The sequence below is a fragment of the Chelonoidis abingdonii genome, chromosome 7 (genome assembly GCF_003597395.2).
Source record: "Chelonoidis abingdonii isolate Lonesome George chromosome 7, CheloAbing_2.0, whole genome shotgun sequence".
Classification (NCBI taxonomy): domain Eukaryota; kingdom Metazoa; phylum Chordata; order Testudines; family Testudinidae; genus Chelonoidis; species Chelonoidis abingdonii.
The window spans coordinates 31,923-53,380 of NC_133775.1; the positions used below are offsets into that span (position 1 = coordinate 31,923).

Sequence of the window (21,458 nt, forward strand, 5' to 3'; positions counted from 1 at the left end):
ATGCTCCCCGCCGAGGACGAACCTGGGTCCTCCGCCATCGGCCCGCGACCCTTGGGGGCGCGTCTCGCTGATGGAGGAGTTTCCTTGCGCAAAAGTCCGGCGGCCCGTCATGCCGGGCCTCGGGCCGCCGGCGCGGCGGACCAAACCCCGGGGGAAAGAGAGGAGGCCACTACCGACGCGATCCCGGGAGCCTGGGCCAGGGGGCGCCTCCGACATCCCACGGGACCCACGGGAGAAACACCGCCGCACCGAGGTATTCCTCTCTGCTGGCCCAGCAGGATGCCCACCGAAGTCCTCGCGTGGGCACTCTGGACGCGTGGGGGGCCCCTGTTTTGAATCGTGGGAGGCATGTCAACCTCCGACGGGACTGCCCACAAAGGAGTGCGGCATGGCAGGTATATACCGGGAGCCGGGCTAGACGATTTTCAGCCCCAGAGAGCTCACGATGCCCCGGGGTCGTGGGGGAACCATACCACGACGGCCCTGAGTCGCGCCGTTGCCGGGCAAGGGTGGTCTGTCGGACAGCCGTCCCCATTGTATCTAACAGCTCGGCTCATCACCCGCGCAGTGCATTCATGGGGGGAAAACCATCCCCCCCGCCCCCCACCCCTAATTACGAGTGGCACTGGCCCAACTCAACGTCAACGGTCCCACCCGGTCGCTGTGGTCGGGTGGCACCCCGTTTGGGCCTACCGCAGGTATCTTGGTCGGGACTGGCCGCCGTTCATGGGCTCCTCCGTTCCATTTTCCGGCCGCTAGCGGCCACGCCCCCGGAGCAAGACAGAGAGGCCTGAGGAAACCGGAGCAGGAACTTCGAGGAGGAGGCCCCACTTGAACGGTGACCCCGATGCCCCGCTTTCTGACACTCGGACTTTTTGCCGGATCAGTCGCGCCGACCCTAATGATCACGCCAGGCCTATGAGCAGCTCGCGGCCATAGACCGGTCGGTCATAGATCGGCCCGGGTTACCAATGCCACACTTCGAGCTCCGCCGGACCGATTACCGGGTCGATCGGACCCCGGACCACAAGAACCACGAAGCCCAGCTCCTCGTGCCCCGCTACAACCACCGGGCCGTAATGAGCTAGCCGCGGACGACGTACCAGTGGAGCACTTGGACAGAAGAGCCCGGCAAGGATTCCGCTCGATTCGACTGGCCAGGATGGACGGGGATCAGGATACTTGCAGCTCCTGTCCGGGTTGTCAACTGGCCCACCGACCCGGACACCCAAGGCAGCCGCTAGTCCCAATGCCCCTGATGCGATCACGCCCTTCGAGCGAGTCGCATGGGACCACAGCGGGGATCCAGTACGTCCTGGTCTGTAATCGATTATGCACCCGAGTTCCTGAGGCCATCCACTGCGGAGTATCACGGCCGGAGCCATCGGCGGGCGAGTTGGTAAGATAGTGTCTCTCGAGTGGGACTGCCCCGAAATTCCTCGACCAACCATAGGGCAGGCGAGCTTCACATCCACGCCTCCGTGAGCAGGTCTTGGTCGCCCCTGAGGGTCTCTCTAGTGCTCCACACCTCAGTCCACCACCCTCAGACAGACGGGTTAGTGGAGAGCGCTTTAACCGGACTCTCAAAAGTAGCGGAGACGGTTTCCCCCAGCAGATCTGGTGCGGCACTGAGCGGCAACTCCTGCCGACCATGTACGTCCTTGCCATCCGGGAAGTCCCCCAAGCTCCCACCCAAGTTCTCTCCTTTTGAACTGCTATACGGTCGGAGGCCGAAGGTCTCCTGGATTGATGGCAGGAGGCTGGGAGCAGTCGCCCTCCTCCTCCCAGGGCTTCTCCAGTATGTAGCCTCCATTGCGGGAAGCACTTGACACAGGCCAGGACGTCTGCCAAAGAGAACCGCAGAACGGCCCAGGAGAGGCAGGAGCGGAACTACAATCAGGGCACGCGAGGAGAAGAGAATGTTTGGCCCCCGGAGAACCGGGTCCTCCTGCTCCTTCCCTCCAGCGAATCCAAATTGTTGCACCGCTGCAGGTGCCCCTACCGAGGTGCTCCGGAAGGGGGACCCGTCGGAATTATGAATGCCCAGCCGGGCCACCCAAGGAAAAACAGATCGACCACATCAACGCTGAAGCCCCCCCCCCCCCCGCCCCCCCCCCCCCCCCCCCCCGTGGGAGGACCGGGAGGGCCCTCCTGATTGACCAGCCCGCCGGAAACTGAATTGGGCCCGGAAGCAGCCTGGTGGAAGAGGGAGCGACCTGCCCTGGGAAGAGTCCGGACCAGAGGAGCAACGCAAACCATACGCGAGCCCTGGTACAGTCCGTTCGGCAGACCCTTCACGGCACTGCAGGTTGCACGGCCGCGCCTCCGCATCCAAATGCCACACTGAACCTGGAAAGGCGTCCGGGAATACGACCCGCCCATGCCCCTACCGGATGCGCGCAGAGTTAGGAGGAGGTAAGGCAATGTTGGCCTTGGGTCATCGAGCCGTCTCGCAGTGAGATGGCGCAGGTCCGGGTGGTGCCTGGTCCTAAGCCGGACGGCCTCTCGGCGGTTTTGCAATGATTTTCGGCAAAGTTAATGCCGATCTCCCGCTTTGACGCATACCCGATGCCCGGATCGATGAACTACCGCCGCTGTAGGAGAAGCCCCGATATATACGACACTAGAACCCTTAGCAAAGGATATTGCAGAATCGCCCCTCGAGGAGGCGGCCAAAGAGGAAGAACAGCCTTTGCTACCGCGTCCGGCTCTAGTCATTTTACCCGGATGCCCTTCGGTGCCTCCAGGGCGGCCCGCTGCGACCTTCTGCAGCGCTGATGGAGCCGCTCCTACGACACACGCAAGAGTAGTGCGGCCGTCCTACCGACGATGTAGTGATCACAGCCGGCTGCTGGACGGCGTAAACATCTGCGCAGGTAAGCGCGATCCCTAACGGACTCTCCGGGAGGCAGGCTTAGACCGCGAACCCCAAAAAGTGCCGCATCGCCTGGAGAGACCAACTACCTCGGTATACCGTCGGGCGGGGGACAGATAAAGCCCCTCGTGGGAAGGTTTCAAGCCCTGCGGAATGCCCCGCCCCAACAACCAAGCAACAGGTGCGGCGCTTCCTGGGGCTCGTCGCTATTACCGGAGATCATACCAACAATTTGCCTCGATAAGCAGCACCACCTAACTGGGCTGCTGACTAGACAGCCCCGAGCGTGCGCGGACCAGGAATTGAAGAGGCTTTCAACACGCTCGCAACTGTCTACCAAAGAGCCGGTTCTTTACAGTCCCGACTTCAAGAAACCCTTCAGTCCTCCAACGCGATGCGTCCAACGTGGGCCTGGGGCGGTCCACTTACAGGAAGGAGACGGAGGAACCATCCGTCCTCAATAGGAGCCGGAAGCTATTCCACGGGAGCGGAAACTACTGCCAGCCGTGGAAAAGGAGGCCTCGCCGTCAAATGGGCCTGCGAGGCTCTGCGTTCTTCTGCTCGGCGGCCCGTTACCCTTCACCGGATCACGCCCACCTCCAGTGGCTCATGAGGATGAAAGGACAAAACGCCCGCATCATGCTTGGTACTTGGCCTTGGCAACCCTAATGCCTTCACCATCCGGCAGTAGGCCGGCAAGGAACCACGCAACGTCAGACTTCTCTCCCGCCTCGAGGAGATGAACGCCCGGATCCGTCGAACGGGAACCTGCTTGGGGGGGGGGGTGTAGCGAGGCGTGTGGCCCCCCCCCACGGGAGGGTTGAGCCCATCCATCTTCCCCCAGGGCGGAACTTCCCGGGAAGAAGCCCCGCCCTCAAAGGGTCAGGCGCGACCCGTAAAGTAAAAATAGCGGCGCCGCCTTCAGTTGGAGCTCAGCAGCCAGCGAGAGCAGACTGCCGGACGACCCTCGTCGCTGGGGAGGCTGCCGAAGCTCCGAGACGGACCAGGCCTGCGGAACCGGATCCCGAGCAACCAGACCCTGAGTGCGGAACTACCACCGCTACCCAGCCCCAACTACGCCGGGAGGAGCCTCCGGACCAGACCTTGGCCCCCCCCCAAAAGGCCCCCCCTTTAAACCCCCCAGAAAAAAAAAGGTTAAAACTAAATAACCGGGATCTACCCCTGTACCCAGACTGGGAGGACCCATGATGGTCGACGACCCGTGGAGCCCATGGTAGGCCCGTGAAGGGGGAATGGAAGTACCCGGGGGCGCTGACCACAGTCAAGCCGCAGAAGGTCCGAGCCGATGACCGTGTGTGCGTCAGGATCCCCACGACCGCGCTGTCATGTGTTTCGGTTAAGGATCCCCCCGAGCACTCTGTCAGTGTGCTTTGGCTGATCCCAATGACTGCACTAGCCGGAGACGGCCGCTACTTAGGCCCCGGGCTGAACGCAGAGGGTGGTGGGCCTGCGTTCCCCTGTCACCCCGTAGCCGGGTGGCATATCCCCTTCGACCCCACAGCTACTATTTGTTGTTCTACGGCCCTGCCCAAAAGGGCCAGAGCCCCCTGACTGTGTGTTCGCTCGCCCCTGCCCCAAGGGCCAGAAGCCCCCTAACTGTGTGTTGCCGGCCCTGCCCAAAAGGGCCAGAGCCCCTAACTGTGTGTTGCTCGCCTGCCAGCCAAAGGGCCAGAGCTCTCTCTCCCTCTGACTGTTCGTTGCTCTGCCCTGTCCCACAGGGCCAGAGCCTAAAGTGCACTGTGTTTGGGTGCCCACTCTGCGTCAAGGCAGGGCCCCACTGACTTGCCGTGTCCCAGTCCACTCCACAGGGACCGAACGCCCAGACAGTGGACCGTGGACCCGAGGGACAGGACCCGGTGAGAACAGGACGAGGCCGGTGTGGCTCCCCTCCTCCACAGGGAGGGTTGAGCCCCGGCTTCCCTCGTCACAGGGCCATTTAGGGATTGGAGACAAAAATCTATCTGGGGATTGGTCCTGCTTTAAGCAGGGGGTTGGACTAGATGACCTCCTGAGGTCCCTTCCAACCCTGATATTCTATGATGCTATGACCCTGTAAAGCATTCAGAGAAGGCCCCCTTAAGTAGGAGAATGAACAGAACTATTTACCAGGCCAGAAACAGAGCAGAGAAAACAGGAAATAGTGGGTGGAGAGTTGGAACACTGCATTGCTGAAAAGCTACATTTGTTCTTGCTATTGGAAAGATGTACTGCTACAAGGAGAGAGCATGAGTGCACATGATCAGAAACCAGGTGAGAATAAACATGCAGAGCCAGAGAATGATGAAATACACATAGAGCAAACCTTTAAGCAGCTATACCTGGGAGCTTGGCCTGATCCTTGGTTCTCACAGGTAGGGAGAAGTTGATGTTGCAGAAATGATTACTTTCCCTCCCAGGAACTGCAGTAGGACTAGCAGCAGCCACTGGCAAACAGTCATAAGCACATCATATAGGGTTGCCAACCCTCCAGAACTCTCATGGAGTCTCCAGAAATTAAAGATTAATCTTTAATTACAGATTATGTCATGGGATGAAGTCTCCCAGAATATATCCAACCCAAACTGGCAACCTTAACATTATATACTCACCATTCCCTTCAGTTTCAAATTCAACCACAACCCCTCTTGCCCCATTCACCAGACCCCGGGACACATCCAGGTTCTTAGTAAGAATCACCTAAAATGGAAAGGAAAGATGGATAGATTTGTGTGGTGCCCTTGCCTTACAGCCCTATTCATTTACCTGCTTTGCCCCAGTTCTGCTCCTACATCACAGGCTTCAGAATAATTGGCTGATACTGTTAATGCTTCTGTAGGACCTAGCAACAGTAGACGGAACCACCTCACAGTGAAGCCATCCCAGAGCTCCTCCCTCCCCAGGGCTCTCAGGTGTTGAGCCTCACAGGGCATAGATCCCATCATCCCTTTACTCTGTGTGAAATTGCTCTGGAAAGATTGTGAATTAGTTCTGTCTACAACCGAAGTCACATATTAGTGACACTTGGATCTCTGGGAAGATTTCTCTGCACACTCCAGCAGCTTATAGGGACTTTAAAGAGACTGAAAGTGGCCAGGGAACAATTCTCCAATCCAGACAGTGTTGGGCCATTGTAAGCAGGCCTACGGTGCCTCTCACCCCCAAACCCTGGTGCACAGGGTGTACTGGTGATGGGAGGCCAGACTCTTAGCACATGGTGCTGCAGGGATTCCAAGCTGTGCCATAGTCCATAAGAAGTGTAGCTCTAATTTATGCTGGGAACTGAGCAGCCTAGAATCCAGGCAACACAAAAGTGACTAAGTTTACTTTTCCTCCAGTCCCCACCCCATCTGTACTTAGTGTGATTCTGTGCTGTGCATCCAAAGTCTTTCATTGGACACAGAGGAAGCAGTCACCTTGGTCAATCAGTCTTCAAGCAGAGATTGAGACTTTGAATTTAAACCAAGTGGCTTTCATCCACCTGGATCAGACTGCAGAAGAGGTGAAGGACATCTTATAAATTAAATGTAATAGACTGTTTGTTTAGAACAGCCTGGGGTCTGAGGGGTGCTTCCATTTCACACCCAGTCCACATCCTGTGCTGTTATCCTTAACTCTTTCCCCAAATACTGACTAATACTTCTGTTCGCCATTACTCCCCATAGAATATGCATATGCTCACCTGGGCTCCTGGTTTCAACAGAATACAGTGACTTACTGGACACTGAGCATCAATTGCTTTGACTAGCATGGGATCACTATCCACAGCCTCATAGGAGTGCATTTCTCCTGGTGAGGAAGGAAGCAATACAAACATGGGCTTACGATCAGAATCATCACACAGTCCCTAAATATGGGGAAGACTTGGCACTACTCCACACAGGTTTCTCCAGACTGAGCCACAAGAGTTCTTAGTCCCAGAAATCCTGCTCTCCACACAACTCTTGTATACCCTAGAAAGGATCTCTTCCAGTAGCTTCCAAGAACAGAAAGCCCCTGGTGGCTCTCTCTTACCACCTGCTCCAATTTACACCTTCCAGAGTTTGTGGATCTGAAGGTATGTCTATACTGGAATGTAAGCCCAGGCTTAGTGGGACTCAAGTCAGTTGACCCATGTTAGGGAACCCTGGGCTGGAGCATCTACATTGTATTTTAACCCTTTGTTAAGACTTTTCTAATCCATGCTTGAATCTAGGGTGCTGGCATGCACACTGCAGACCCAAGTCAATGTAATCACATCCCAGAGCCCGTTGTGCTCTATTCCCCCCCCCACAAAATAGCGTGGCTGTTCTAGCCCCAGGACCGTGATGTACTGTGGGAAGACTTTACTGCCTGCCCTGCATGTTACAGGAAGGTTGAACAGCCCACCAACCTAGCCTGCTGAGCAGTCATTTTTGGTCTGCTACTGGAGCCACAACATGGAGAAGGCACCTTTTGATTAACTTCTCTTGCTTGCACTTTCACTTCTGTGTCAGAAAAGTGACAGAACAGTCTTGAGGCTCTGGTGGATGTTTCAGCACGGTTTTCTGTCCCACAAAAACATCTATTTAATAGTGTAGATTGCAGATTACGGGGATAGAGAGAACTAAGGAAGTTATCCCATGGAACTATGGGATACTTCTGGCTGATTCCTGGGACCCAAGTCAAGTGGGGCTTAACTGGAGCTTGCACCTTCCAGCCAAACAGCATTCTGGGATGCTGGGTCTGAGTCCTGGGTTAGTGCAATTACAGTGTAAATGCAAGTGGGGGTGAAAGGACTTGATCCTGGGGTCAAGCATGGATTTATGTTGCAGCACAGACGCCCCCTGAGAGGCCAGGCACTGAGCAGTCAGACTCCAATTGCAGCTTTAATTGTGTGGCCACCTCTTCTTGCTCTGCTTCCCTCTCACAAACAAAGCAACCATGAAAGGAAATTTAGCATAGAGAGGCTTTAGAGTCAGCAGTTTCTGCTCCAAGATGAAGCAGTTTCTATAACAGACCTGCATGTCCCAGGAGTCTCCAGCTTGTAGACCCCTATTCCAGCACCCGCCTCCCTGATAAGCCTCTGGCTTCAGGACAGTTGCTAGAATAATGGCAGAGCCTCTTCCCTTTTATGCCTTTGCCAATGGATGAATGCAAGACCACCCACAGACAGCCGGGGGAGACTCTCTGGGCAAGAAACACTTTACTAGCAGTGAAACAGAGGCACAAGGCTGTGCACTTGCACCTCCTGAGAAGAGCCAGGCCTGCATGAGGTATTGGAGGGGAGACTAGGAATGGGGGAAATTAATGAATTGAGGGGCTGAACTGGGTCTACAGCTGGTTAGAGTGAAATATGAAGGTGTGTAATAGGACATTTGTTAGGCATAGTTTATGCAAATTTTACATAGTATGATTACCACCTGTATGAATTATGTTTTTTTTTTTTTAAACTCTAGGCAGGTCTGACCCTACAATAACCCCTCATATCCATAGTGCCAGCTGGAAGAGGTTGCAACAAGAGAAGCTTGAACTCCACAATGCCAGTTCTCTGTTACTAATTACCTACAGTGTCCTCTCCTCCTGCTGAAATTAACAGCTCTTTCTCCCCCCAGGTGTTTACCTGGTAACTGTTGCAACCGTCTCTCGTTTGTTAGTTCCACATCATCCTTGTGGGTGCAGAGACGAGTTGCAAGGATCCCATCTCTCTCAACCCTGTTGGTAGCTGTTTGCAGCAGCTGCCTGGTGACTTCATCTGTGCACCTGGTGGAGATTGGGGGAAAAATAAGTACCATAATAGTATAACAAAGAATAAAAAAGTTTAAAGTCTCCAACAGAAAATGTCAGGTGAGAAATGCCAAGAATAGTGATATCTATTGTACATCTTGGGCAACCACCACAGGGTAGGAAGTGTGAGTTATTTCAACTTGTTCATACAAGCCCTGCTCTCCTCACACCCAGTGGCCTTATCTATCCTACTAAGGTTCTTAATGTCTCCCACCACTGCTCTAATGGAGCTTCTCTGGGACTAGTCATAGTGGGAGCACAAATGTAAACAGGCCATTACATTTAAGCCACTGTATTGTTCCAGACTTGTGCTGACTGCTAGATCTACTCTGCTGCTCCTATCAAAGTTGCCGCACTGATGTAACAATAAGAGATTGAGAACATTGTTAGTTACCAGTGTCATTGAAAGCATCCATATGGGATTTCATGAGATATCACCAACACTTTTTACCCCCTGGATGATTTATTCACAAGGTGGATGCATGTGTTAAGCACATTCTTGTCCCTCCGCCCCATCTCCTCCCCATTTCCTAATGCCCATGGTTGCCACCTGCTAGAGCAGCTCATCACCCACACAACCTTATACAGAGACAAGAAAGGACAATTAAAGGTGTAGGATTAGGTTCCAAGGAATTGAACTTCAGGTTTAATTTGTTAATTTTATACTAGCATTGCCATACTGTTCATATGTCTCAAGACCATTAGATCCATCAACAATCCGCACGGGAAGTAAAACTAACACCTTCGAGCAGAGACTATGAGTGATCACAATGCAGGCATCCTGCTCAATGGTATTACTGCTTCCATTAGTTGTAGGAGGAGTTGAGAATCTGTGGGGCTTGGGAGTGGGTGAGGCAAAGATGTGTCCAGGCCCCTTAACAGCCATCTACCCAGATATACCACCTTTAGATGATGTTGGAGAGGTAGCCAAGTGACACCTCCCTGCACTGGGCCATCTATGGGAAGTGGGGGTAAGTAGGGGAGGGAGGAGGAAAGAGGTTCCTCCTTACCTGCCCAGGCGGATTGTACGCAGGAGTGAGATGAAGCTCTTTTCAGTCTGTCTCCACACTTCTGTCAGTTCCATGTTCACATGGATGCATCTCCTCCAGCTCTCTGCCTGTGAATAAGTTGTTATTTCATTAGGAGACAGCCACAAAGTCTGAAGTAGTGGGTAGGGATGGCTTCACACCTGGAAGCAGAACTTGGTTTCCTCATTGCCTTTGCTGACTGGTGGCAGTTGTAAGAAGTCCCCACAGATGATCAGCTGTATTCCTCCAAATGGGTCATCCCGTTTCCTGACAGCTCTGTAAGGGGAATGATAATTTATTATTTTCATTAATGACCTTGGCATGAAAATTAGAAGTAGTCTCATTAAATTTGCTGATGACAAAAAAGTTGGGAGTTCTCATCAATACAGAGGATTTGTCAAGAACAAGCCATACCAAACCAGCCTAATGTACTTCTTTGACAGGTTTACTGGCCTTTTGTATGTGGGGAAGTTGCATACATGATATCTTGATTGTAGTAAGGCTTTTGGTACATCTCCACATGACATTGTCATAAGTTAACTAGGGAAATGTGGTCTAGATAAAATTACTATAAGGCAGGTGCAAAACTGATCGAAAGTCCTTACTGTAAGAGTAGTTATCAATAATTCACTGTCAAACTGGGTGGATCTATCTGGAGGACTCCCACAGGAGTCTTTCCAGGATCCAATACTGTTCAATATTTTCATTAATGACTTGGGTGCTGGAATGGAGAGTATGGTTACATACAGGGGTGAAAGTAATATTAAACATTTACTGGTATGGGGGCCAGGCTCTGGACGGAAGGGACAAGGCTAGAGGGTCAGCCTCCCCCAGCCAGCCCATCTGCGCTACCTGGCCTGTGCCACCTGGGGCTTCAGCAGTGACTGAAAAGGGCCCAGGGCTGCCGCTGCAGCGGCTGGACCCTGGGCCCCTTTCAATCACCGGCCCTGGGACAGCTGCCCCTTTTGCCGCCCCCCCACTGCCCCCTGCTGACCGGGAAAGGGACACTGATGCTGAAGAGCTGCTGCGGCAGCACTTTAACGTCAGCTGCATATGAGCCAGCAACAGCTTCTTACCGGCATGCTGTACCGGCCCACTTTCACCCCTGCTTACATATAATATACAATTTGTGAATGACATCAAGCTGAAAGAGGTTGCTAATGCTTTGGCGGTCAGGATTAGAATTCAAAATGACATTGAAAAATTGGAGGATTGGTCTGAAATCAACACAGAAGACAATAAAGAAGTGCAATACACTACACTGAGGAAGAAAAAAAAATCAAATACACATCTACAAAATGTAGAATAACTGGCTAGATGGTTGTACTGCTTAGAAGGATGTGGAGGTTATAGTGGATCACAAATTGAATAGGAGTCAACAATGTGATGCAATTGTGAAAAAGGATAATTTAATTCTGGGGTGTATTAAGAGGAGTGTTGTATGTAAGACATACAAGTAGAGCAGGACAATCACCTTTTGAATGTTAAGGCTTCAGTTGGAGGCCTCAGTACAGTTTTGTGTGTCGCATGTTAAGATGGCGAAAAATTGGAGAGAGCCCAGAAAAAAAGCAACAAAAATAATAAAAAGTTTAGAAAACCTGACCTATGAGGAAAGTTTAAAAAATCTGGGCAAATTTAGTTTTGAGAAATAAAGACTGAGGCGGGACCTGATAACAGACTTCAAATGTGATAAAGGGCTGCCATAAAGAGGATTGCATTCAATTGTTCTCCATATCCATTGAAGGTAGGACAAGGAGTAATCAGTTTAATCTGCAGCAAAGAGATTTAGATTAGATATTAAGAAAATCTTTAACTAGAACAATAGTTAAGTACTGAATTAGGCTTTCAAGGAAGGTTGTGGAATTTCCTTCATTTTAAAAACAGGTTGGACAAACACCTGTCAGGGATGGTCTCTGCCTATGTGGTCCTGTCTCAGGGCAGGGGGGTTGGACTATATGATCTCTTGAGGTCCCTTTCTATGATTCTATAATCTAGAGCCTCCCAGCTACTCTAGCCATTAGCAACCTTACCTCCCAATACAGCAACAGATGGGAGAAGGCAATCTATGATTCAGGGAACTTTATCAGAGTTATAAGGACTCTTTGCTGCATGACCCTCACCTGGCTACTGCCTCCAGCTTATCAAAAAACTTGCCCTCCACCATTGAAATCTCATCAATAATTAAGTGTTGGCAGCTCAACCAATGCTGACGCACTCCAGTTCTTTGAGCCAACTCAATACACTGATTTAGCGGAACTTTCCCAGAACCAATACCTAATGAAAGAAGAGAACAGATTAAGTATCATTTTTTATCAAGATGCCAAGAGTTCCCAGGTCCTTTCTACTCATCTTCCCCAGAGCATTGCAAGCCAGGGAAGGTTCTCAAGCAGAAAGTTATCTTCCTTACCTGCAAAGGCATGGAGCGTGGTGCCACCAACATGACAAGCTGCCACTCCTGTGCTGGCTGTAGCATAGGTGCTCTTTGGTGGGAGCGAACCCACAATCTTTTTCAGCAGATATGACTTCCCAGTCCCTTTTAGAAGAGTATAAAAGTTATTTCAGAAAGAGGCTTTTCCCTGACACCAGTAGAGACACTTCCCCATAACACATGCAGTTTGAATTTCAGTCCCAAATTCCTCCTAATACCACCCTCCATTCTGCTCATTCAAAACCTCACATGTCCAAAAACACTAGGAACAAAAGAAAATTACAGCCCAACTACATAGAGCTCAAGTAGTTGTAAAATCAACCTTGTCAGGAAAGGGTTGGCTCTGTTTGACCATTTAGATAAGATGGAGTTTAGGGGTTATTCGGCACCTCCCATTCAGAGTGCAATAAACTCCCCACACTGGAACCCAGTCATGGAGGAGAAACCATGGTAGCTATAAGAGTATCTTAGTTAGTGTCATCATTTATATTGGCAAAATCTCTCCCCAACACGGATGATTTAAAAGATTTCACTTTTTGCTAAAGTTGAATTGTTCTTTCCCTCATTCCACTTTTTAATGTGTGTCTTTGATTAAAGTTTCTCCCTTATACCAAAAGGGAACTCTGAAGCATCACTGGGCACAGCTACACTTGGACAAAAGGCTTGACCCACTGCACATCTGCACTAACCACTACAGAGCGCATAGTTGCAACAGTGCCAATTCCCAGTGTTAAAAATTATTAATCAAGCCCCCAAAATCATGAGATTACTTTAAAACAAAAAAAGCACACCACTAGATTTAAAAAAACAAGTGAGTTCTCTTAATTGCCTTCTGGTTTAAGAACCCATAGGCTTCTCATTTGATGTTTGCTCAGCTACTATGAGAACCAGAAACTTCACTTAAAATTAAATGAGAGTCTCACATAATCACATGACTTCAGGGGCTGGGTATTTAAACAAACAAAACAAAAAACAACAGACTTGTGATAAAAAAAGCCACAAGAATTGGCAACACTGATGCAAGTAAAATTGTGATGCCCTGCTTTGACAAGCAATAAGACAACAACCCAAAAATCTCTGCTCCCTTACAAGACCATATGACTTTAATAAAATTAAAGGGGTGGGTGGGGAAGATGCGAGGCATGAGACAGGGCATATTTAAAAAACAGGGCCTTAAGCATGAACCTCATCATGCTAAAGAGGTGCTTAGCTACGTCCTCCCCCCCAAAGCCTCCTTATTGCTGTAGACAGGGGCACATCAGCACGCATTAATGAAGACTCAGGTTTCTGTACTACTTTTTGTAGTAATTTTCCTCTGTTGATATTCACCCCCTCTTGTCAACTGTTGGGAATGCGCCACATCCACCCTGACTGAATTGGCCTCATTAGCACTGACCCCACTTGGTAAGGCAACTCATCTTTTCATGTGCTGTATATTTATAGCTGCCTACTGTATTTTTCACTCTGTGCATCTGATGAAGCAGGTTATAGCCCACAAAAACTTGTACCCAAAAAAAATTTGTTATTCTAAGGTGCCACAAGGACTTCTCGTTGTTTTAGTCTTACCATGGAGTCACAAACAGTCCCTATGGGCGTTCCAGTCTACCTTACCACCCAGGCAAGATGGACTTAGTGATAGATGGTTACTTTACACACACCCCCACCCACCCACAATATTCAGGTTCAGGGCCAGTGCAGCCATTTAGGCAACTAGGCAGTCGCCTAGGCTGCTAGGATTTAGGGGGCAGCATTTTCTTCGGCAGCGACCACGGCGGCCGGATCTTTGGCCACCCCAGTCATTGCCGGCATTTAGGAGGAGCGAGCTGGGGCAGTGGAGAGCGAGGAGGGCCACCTGCAGCAAGTAAGGTGGGGGGCGGCACGCAGGGGAGCTCCCCACCCCAGCTCACCCGTTCCCTGCCTCCTCCCCAAGCACGCCATGGCTGCTTCACTTCTCCCGCCTCCCAGGCTTGCGGGGCCTAAACTGAATGGCACTGCAAGCCTGGGAGGCGGGAGAAGTCAAGCAGCCATGGTGTGCTCGAGGAGGAGGCAGGGCAGGGGTGAGCTGGGGCGGGGGGGTGCCTCAGGGCGGAGGGTGGGGAGCAGCACTTCACAGCAGGGGATCGGGGATGGAGGAGGGTGCAAGGCGGAAGTTTCGCCTAGGGTGCGAAACATCCTTGCACCGGCCTGTTCAGGTTACCCCCAGTTGTAAAGGACCAGTCACTTATGCCAGGTCAATTTGTACCTTAGATCTCACACCAAAGGCAATGCTTGTATCCAATCCTATAGTAAACTATCTAAGCCTTAAAGATTTAGTAATTAAGGAATGAGAGAATTATTGCAAGGTTAAAGCAGGAAAACATACACACAAGTTGCAGTCTATGGTTTCAAAAGGTGATAGCTGTAATAATCTGTCAGCTCTGACTGTCTTTTAAGGCTAACGCGAGTTAAAACTGGGCATCTCTGCTTCTGTTTCATAGTGCTGGTCCTGTGAGAGTCCAAAACAGCAAGATATATGAAAAATTTTGATAATTACTTTTATTTCATTCTTCCACAATTCAAACAGATGAGACAAGCCCTTTTGGGCATAGACTCTTCATGGGAGTAAGGGGCAATTAAGTATTGTGATGTTCCACAATGGCCCACTTAGTTTTGATAGGCCTTCTTGATGGGCAGAAGATGATCCCTCCTGACTGGATTCACAATGTAAGCAATTTTTTTTTTTTTATATAGTTTCAAAGCAAAAATTTTAATTACCACCATATAATTTCTCACTTATAGAATGTGATATTATGAAATGCTTGCAAATTGCTTCATGCTTTAAACAGTAAACACATTGTTATAAGTCCAATACCTATCTTAACCAGACTAACAGACGGGTGAAACAAACTGGTTTCTAACAATCAATTTGTCAGTGCTCAGCTTGGGGCTTTGACACTGGCAGACCAGGTGCCAGCTCTTGCCAACACAAAACTGGTGTAGGAAGGGGTGTCACCAATGCTCCTGAATGTGGCTCAGGGTCCCCCTGTTCTGGATAAGGCATCTGCCACCACATTTTCTTTCCCCTTGATATCGACTATTTTTCCATGTCAATTTCCTGTAAAGCTAGGTTCCAATGTAATAATCTAGAAATTGGTCCCCTTAGCTCAGTGTAACCATATTATAGCGGAATGATCTGTCAAAACCTTATTATACAAATAAGGTTGAAGTTGCTTAACAGACCAAAGAATGGCATCACATTCCTGCTTGGTAACAGCATAGTTCTGTTCAATGGGGGTCAGTTTGTTACTCAATAAGGCAGTGGGGGTCTCCTGTTTCCCACCCCAGCCTGCATCAGCACCACACCTAACCCAGTGTTAGAAGCATCAGTGCACAGCACAAATAGGGTTGCCAACGGTCTAATCACATGAAGCCAAACACCCTTGCCTCTCCCCCTGCCCCTTCTGTGAGGCCCCACTCCCGCTTACTCCACCTGTCACTCACTCTCCTCCACCCTCACTCATTCTCACCAGGCTAGGGCAGGGGGTTAGGGTGCAGGCTTTGTGAGCGAGTCTGAGTGCAGGAGGGGCTCAGGGCTGGAGTAGGGGATGAGGGTGAAGGCTCCAGCCAGGCAGCGCTTACCTCAGGCAGTTCCTGGGAAGCATGTCTGGCTCCTAGACTTAGGGGCGGACAGGTGGCTCTGCGCACTGCCCTTGCCTACAGGGACATCCCCTGCAGCTACCGTTCCCAGGCAGCGCTTGGTGAGTGGGCAGCACACAGACACCCCCTGGCCACCTCAGTACCTAGGAGCTAGAGGGACTTGCCAGCGGTTTCTGGGAGCCACACGAAGCCAGGGCAGGTAAGGAGCCTGCCTTAGCCCCATGGCGCTGCTGACCAGACTTTTAGGGGCCTAAAATCTCCCAGATTGACCTCAGTAGCCACTGGGAGATCAAGGCCCAGTCCGAGGATTGGCAAACCAAAGCACAAAGGGTTTGCTGAAACCGGGTCTAACTAAAACAGGTTCTTTAGACAAAGCCTCTTTTATGTCCTGGAAGATTTTCTCACAGACTTCTGTTCATACCACCTGATCTGTTTTCCCCTTTTTTGTAAGGTCTGTTTTGGGGGAGGCCACTATGTTGCTAAACCCCTTTACAAACCTCCAGTAATAACTGACCAGATCGATAAAGGATTGGAGCTGCTTCTTGGTCTGTGAGTCAGACTTCAAATGGCTTCTACTTTTAAAAGGCCAGAGCAAACAAATCCACTGCGCATCCTGTGTTGGATTAGACATTTTTCCCAGAAAAAAGTTCTCATTAGTGCTATCATCAGTGTAGCACCACTGTTGATAGCACTAATAGAGATGGGGGAAAGAGGGCATTTTAACCACTGAGTAGATTTAAACTGACATTAACAAAGTGACAGAAGCTGCCAGTACTTTCACTATATTACAGCTGCACAGGCTCAGATGAACCAGTGGGAGCATGGGTGTGAAACTTTTGCTAAAACTTCAGTGTCGGATAGACCCAAAGTTTTCCTGGAGCTCACAATACCAGACTAAAGCTTTTCAGCCCTAATTTGAGTGCAGTTAGGACACCTGGGGTAACCTTGCTTCACTTTAGCTATGCAGTTTCTCACCAGCACTGCCTGTAAAGAAGACGTTCTTTCCACTCAGCACTGCACTCAGCACAATGGATTGTTCCTGAGAGAGTCTCATCCGTGAATGCATTAGCAGAGATAGCTTCTTTGAGCATTTCATGTCAGCTGCCTGAAAGGAAGAAGTCACTTGTACACTAACCAAATTTTTTGTGTTTGTTTTTTTAAAAAAACAGCACCACATACTCTGCAGGCCTCATGGACCTTAAACTTTTGGAGGAAATGTTTTCCTGTATATCTTTTCCCCCATGGGGATTAGAGTGGGAAATAACTGGTGTTGCTCTACCCAAAATTTCAACTGCTAAAATGAGCTCCAGTGAAATAATTGCATTGCAATTTACTTGCAGTGTTGGTATAGCTATGTTGGTTCCAGCATATTAGAGAGACAAAGTGTGGGTATGTTTACACCATGGGATTATTCCGATTTAACAGAAACCGGTATTTGGAAACAGATTGTATAAAGTTGAGGCACACGGCCACACTAAGCACATTAATTTGGCGGTGTGCGTCCATGTACGGAGGCTAGCATCGATTTCCAGAGTGTTGCACTGTGGGTAGCTATCCCATAGTTCCCCACAGTCTACCCGCCCATTGGAATTCTGAGTGGAGATCACAATACATGATGGGGCAAAACAGCGTCATGGGTGATTCTGGGTGAATGTTGTCAGTCAATCCTCCCTCCGTGAAAGCAATGGCAGACAGAATCATTTTGCGCCCTTTCCCCTGGATTGCCCTGGCAAACTCCATAGCACAGCAACCCTGGAGCCCTTTCAGCCTTTTTTCACCATCACCGTATGTCTACTGGATGCTGCTGACAGATGCAGTACTGCAGTGCTACACAGCAGCATCCCCTTGCCTTTGCAAGTTAGCAGAGATGGTTACCAGTCATATTGTACCATCTGCTGCTGTCATGGGTGCTCCTGGCTGGCCTCGGTGAGGTTGGCCAGGGGCACATGGACAAAAATGGGAATGACTCCCCAGGTCATTCCCTTCTTTAAGTTTTGTCTAAAGGGAGAGTCAGTCCTGCCTAGAATATCAGGCAAGTCTACTAAAGAACCAGAGAGGCAAAGAGCAGCTTCGGGTCAGAGCCCCAGACATCCCACAGAAATGATGAGCTGCATGCCATTCTAGGGGGTGTCCCTGCAACAACCCCACCCATTACTTCCCTCCTCCCTCACCCCTCCTGGGCTACCATGGCAGTTATCCCTCCATTTGTGTGATCAAGTAATAAAGAATGCATGAATAAGAAACACTGACTTTATTATCTCTGCTTGCAGATGCAAGAGGGGGAGGCAGCCTCCAGCTGCTATGATATTGCAGGAGACAAAGCTTAAAGAAGGGAATGACCGGGAGTCACTCCCATTTTTGCCGAGGCACCCCCGGCCAACCTCACCAAGGCCAGCCAGGAGCACTCATGGGATGATGACAACGGATACCAGTCATATTGTACCCTCTGCCATCAGAAAGGGAAAGGAATGTTGCTGTGTAGCACTGCAGCACCACGTCTGCCAGCAGCATCCAGTAGACATATGGTGACATTGAAAAAAGGCGAGAAACGATTTTTTTCCCTTTTCTTTCATGGGGTGGCGGGGGGGCTGACGACATATACCCTGAACCACCCACAACAATGTTTTTGACCCTTCAGGGATTGGGAGCTCAGACAAGAATGCAAATGGTTTTTGGAGAGTGTGGGAACTGTGGGATAGCTAGAGTCCTCAGTCCCCTCTCCCTCCATGAGCATCCATTTGATTCTTTGGCTTTCTGTTACACTTGTCTCAGCTCCTTAAGTTTCATGCAGCATCGAGAGTCCCTATTGTGGCCTCTGTCTATCAAAGCCTTGGAGATTTTTTCAAATGCTTTGGCATTTTGTCTTTTGGAACGGCGTTCTGATAGAACAGATTCATCTCCCCATACAGAGATCAGCTTCAGTATCTCCTGTACGGTCCATGCTGGAGCTCTTTTGATTCTGGGACTGCATGGTCACCTGTGCTGATCAGTGCTCCACGCTGGGCAAACAGGAAATGAAATTCAAAAGTTCATGGGGCTTTTCCTGTCTACCTGGCCAGTGCATCCGAGTTCAGATTGCTGTCCAGAGCAGTCACAATGGTGCACTGTGGGATAGCACCCAGAGGCCAATACTGTCAAATTGCGGCCACACTAACCCTAATCCTATATGGCAATACCGATTTCAGTGTTACTCCCCTTGTCGGGGAGGAGTACAGATATCGGTATTACGAGCCCTTTATATTGATATAAAGGGCTTTGTTGTGTGGATGGGTGCAGGGTTAATGCGATTTAATGCTGCTAAAATTTGATATAAACTCGTAGTGTAGACCAGGCCTGAGTGAGGTAATACCTTTTATTGGACCAGCTTCTGGTGGTGAGATAGACCAGAAGAGCAGCTCTATGTAACTCAAAAGCTTGTCTTTCACCAGCTGAAAGTTGGTACAATAAAAAGATTATCTTTTGCAATGTATTGTCATTGTTAGTGTTCAGACTCAGTGTTATTTACATGAAATGGAACAATTGACTTCCTTCAGATACTGTCTAGATTAGGAAAATATTTAGCAGTTTCACTGGTCAACACTTTACATACATTTTTAACCATCACTTTGGATTGCCCTTTCCATTGAACACACCCAGCTAATGTTTTTTAAACATCACTGTCTTTTTCTACTCTGCCTAACTCCTTGTGCTTAAAAGCACGTTAATTAACACATATTAGTCAATGTATTTGCTATACACACCCTATTTTTCTAGTCTAGATAATGGCCTCCGATCTACTGATACAAGCTGTATGCAGAGTGAGCAGCGCCCAGCACTCCAGGCTCTCTTTCTTTGCACACAGTATTTTGCCAAAGATTTCCTCCGCTGCTCAAACCATGAGAGCACTCAGCAATTCCCCCTCCCTCAAGTCTCCTACCTAAGCCATATCCCAAAGCGGTCTTCCACCCCCTACCTTCCTGGGGATCTCTTACATTGCTTGCTTCAGCGGATTCTGTCCTGGCTCTTTTCCGCGACTTGCTCCACAGACCGCTGTTCCCTCGGTCTCTAGGGGCCTGCCCTTTCACAGGCGTCGCCTCGCAGCTCGCGTGGGTCCGCTGATCGCAGACCTGCTGCATGTCCCGCGCCTGAACTGGGCTGATGGTGTCGAAGGTCCGCGGAAGGCTGCACAGCAGCCGCGCCCGCTCCGTGACGGTCTTCGCCCCCTTCCCCGCCGTCTCGTACTTGATGCGCAGCAGCCGGAGGAAGCGCCTGAGGCTGTCAGGGGGGCAGTTAGCGATCAGCAGCTGCACTTGCGCGGGGCCCAGCTGCAGGCCACTTTTCCCGTCGCGCAGGAAGCGCGTGAAGAGCCGCACCTCCCCGCGCAGCGCGAAGCTCTGCGGCGCGCTGCCGTCACTCACTTGCAGCACCAGCTCCCGGAACTCGTTCCGGCCCAGGGCGAGGGAGGCGTCGCGGATCACCCGGCGCTTCGGTGCCTGGCCGCTCGGGCTCAGCCGCTCGATAGTGACACTGCAGCGGATCCGAGCGTCCAGCTCCGCGCCCTGCATCGTCTCCCAGCGCTCAGCCCGGCCAGAGACCGGCGTCCGCCCTGCCCAGGTGCCCCACCACCACTAGCAGCCGCGTCCAGCCGCCTCAGCTCCCCTCGCTTGGCTGAGGCGCAGCGACAGACGAGGCTCCAGCTAGCGCACAGGCCCCAGGTCAGTTTCCTTCCGAGCCAGGGGCAGCAATGCTGGCGCGGCGGGGCTGCCAAGCGCTGGCGGAGGATCTGGTCCCGGCTCCGGCCAGTGAATCTCCCTCTACGCTGGGCACTCAAGCGGCCTCTGTACGCCGCAGACGGAGATTAAAAAATGCCGGCTGGGAACACAGCCAATCAGCAAAGGCACTTTTAACTCGAGAGCCAATTGGAACTGGGGGCGGGGCTTTGCTGACGAGGGGCGTGGTCTGAACCGCACCAATCAGCGAGTCGGCTGCGTCTGACCAAGAATCTGTGGCGAATCGCCGTTGCCAGGAAACAAGAATAAAACAAACTTAATCGCTGAGAATCCGCAAGCTCTGCGTTCCCAGCTTGCCGGGAGCGGGGCCTGTCATGGCGGCTCGGAGCCGCGAGAAGGAGCCGCCCGACCTGGTGCATCAGAACCAGATTTTCTGCGAGACCGTCCGGAAGGAGCTGCGGTGCCAGAAACTGCACACGGAGTACGGGGTCAACCCCCTCAAACGGGGTAAGCCGGGGAGAAAGGGGCCTACCCCCTCATGAGGGAGTACAAATACCTTTTGAGAAGGGGGCGAGATGGGAGTGGGAGACGAGGGGGCCCATGACGGAGGGAGTACAGGGTTGACTTCACCAAGTGGTTCGGGGTGGGGGAGGGGCCAGTCTGCGAGACAGGGCTTGGTGACCATGGCAACTCAAACAGGAGAGACGGGTATGGCCAACGTGAAGTGGTGAAGCAGCCCACATGGCCAGTTTAAGATTGGGGTATATGGGGGCAGGTCTGGAACTGGCAGTGGTGGTCTGGGGTCACAACACTGGAGCATGATGGGATGGAGGCCCTAGCTGGAAGGTCCTCCCTATTCACTGGTCTGGCTCCAGTTTCCCACCTTCCTATTCACAATCATGTGGCAACTACAGCAACTGTTGACATGCATAAGCAGCACGTGACTCTTGTGTTTGAGGAGGCTGGGTACAAGTGCTGGAAACTCCCTAGGAGTTGGGGCGGGGGGGGGTGCCTGGACTGTGGAGAGGGGCAAACAGCAC

At 51.0% G+C, this 21,458-nt stretch overlaps 2 protein-coding genes across 3 annotated transcripts in view; one reads left to right on the top strand and one right to left on the bottom strand.

Annotated features, from left to right (window-relative positions):
• The window catches only part of PIF1 (PIF1 5'-to-3' DNA helicase), a 44,052-nt gene extending 23,772 nt beyond the window's left edge, over positions 1 to 20,280 (bottom strand). Inside the window, exons 1-9 of the mRNA XM_032777691.2 lie at positions 19,662 to 20,280; positions 16,685 to 16,810; positions 12,053 to 12,178; positions 11,766 to 11,919; positions 9,807 to 9,921; positions 9,628 to 9,734; positions 8,454 to 8,593; positions 6,555 to 6,661; positions 5,485 to 5,572 (exon numbers count right to left, since the gene is read on the bottom strand). Of these exons, the coding sequence (XP_032633582.1) occupies positions 5,485 to 5,572; positions 6,555 to 6,661; positions 8,454 to 8,593; positions 9,628 to 9,734; positions 9,807 to 9,921; positions 11,766 to 11,919; positions 12,053 to 12,178; positions 16,685 to 16,810; positions 19,662 to 20,253 (1,555 nt within the window). The 5' untranslated portion in view covers positions 20,254 to 20,280. The remainder of the gene's footprint in view (positions 1 to 5,484; positions 5,573 to 6,554; positions 6,662 to 8,453; positions 8,594 to 9,627; positions 9,735 to 9,806; positions 9,922 to 11,765; positions 11,920 to 12,052; positions 12,179 to 16,684; positions 16,811 to 19,661) is intronic.
• Positions 20,281 to 20,697: 417 nt separating this feature from the next.
• Positions 20,698 to 21,458, top strand: part of CFAP144 (cilia and flagella associated protein 144) — a 26,321-nt gene continuing 25,560 nt past the window's right edge. The window contains exon 1 of one of the 2 annotated variants that reach the window (XM_032777690.2): positions 20,698 to 20,925. In XM_032777690.2, coding sequence (XP_032633581.1) covers positions 20,793 to 20,925 — 133 coding nt within the window. In that variant the 5' untranslated portion in view covers positions 20,698 to 20,792. The remainder of the gene's footprint in view (positions 20,926 to 21,458) is intronic. The other variant, XM_032777689.2, reaches the window with a different exon arrangement.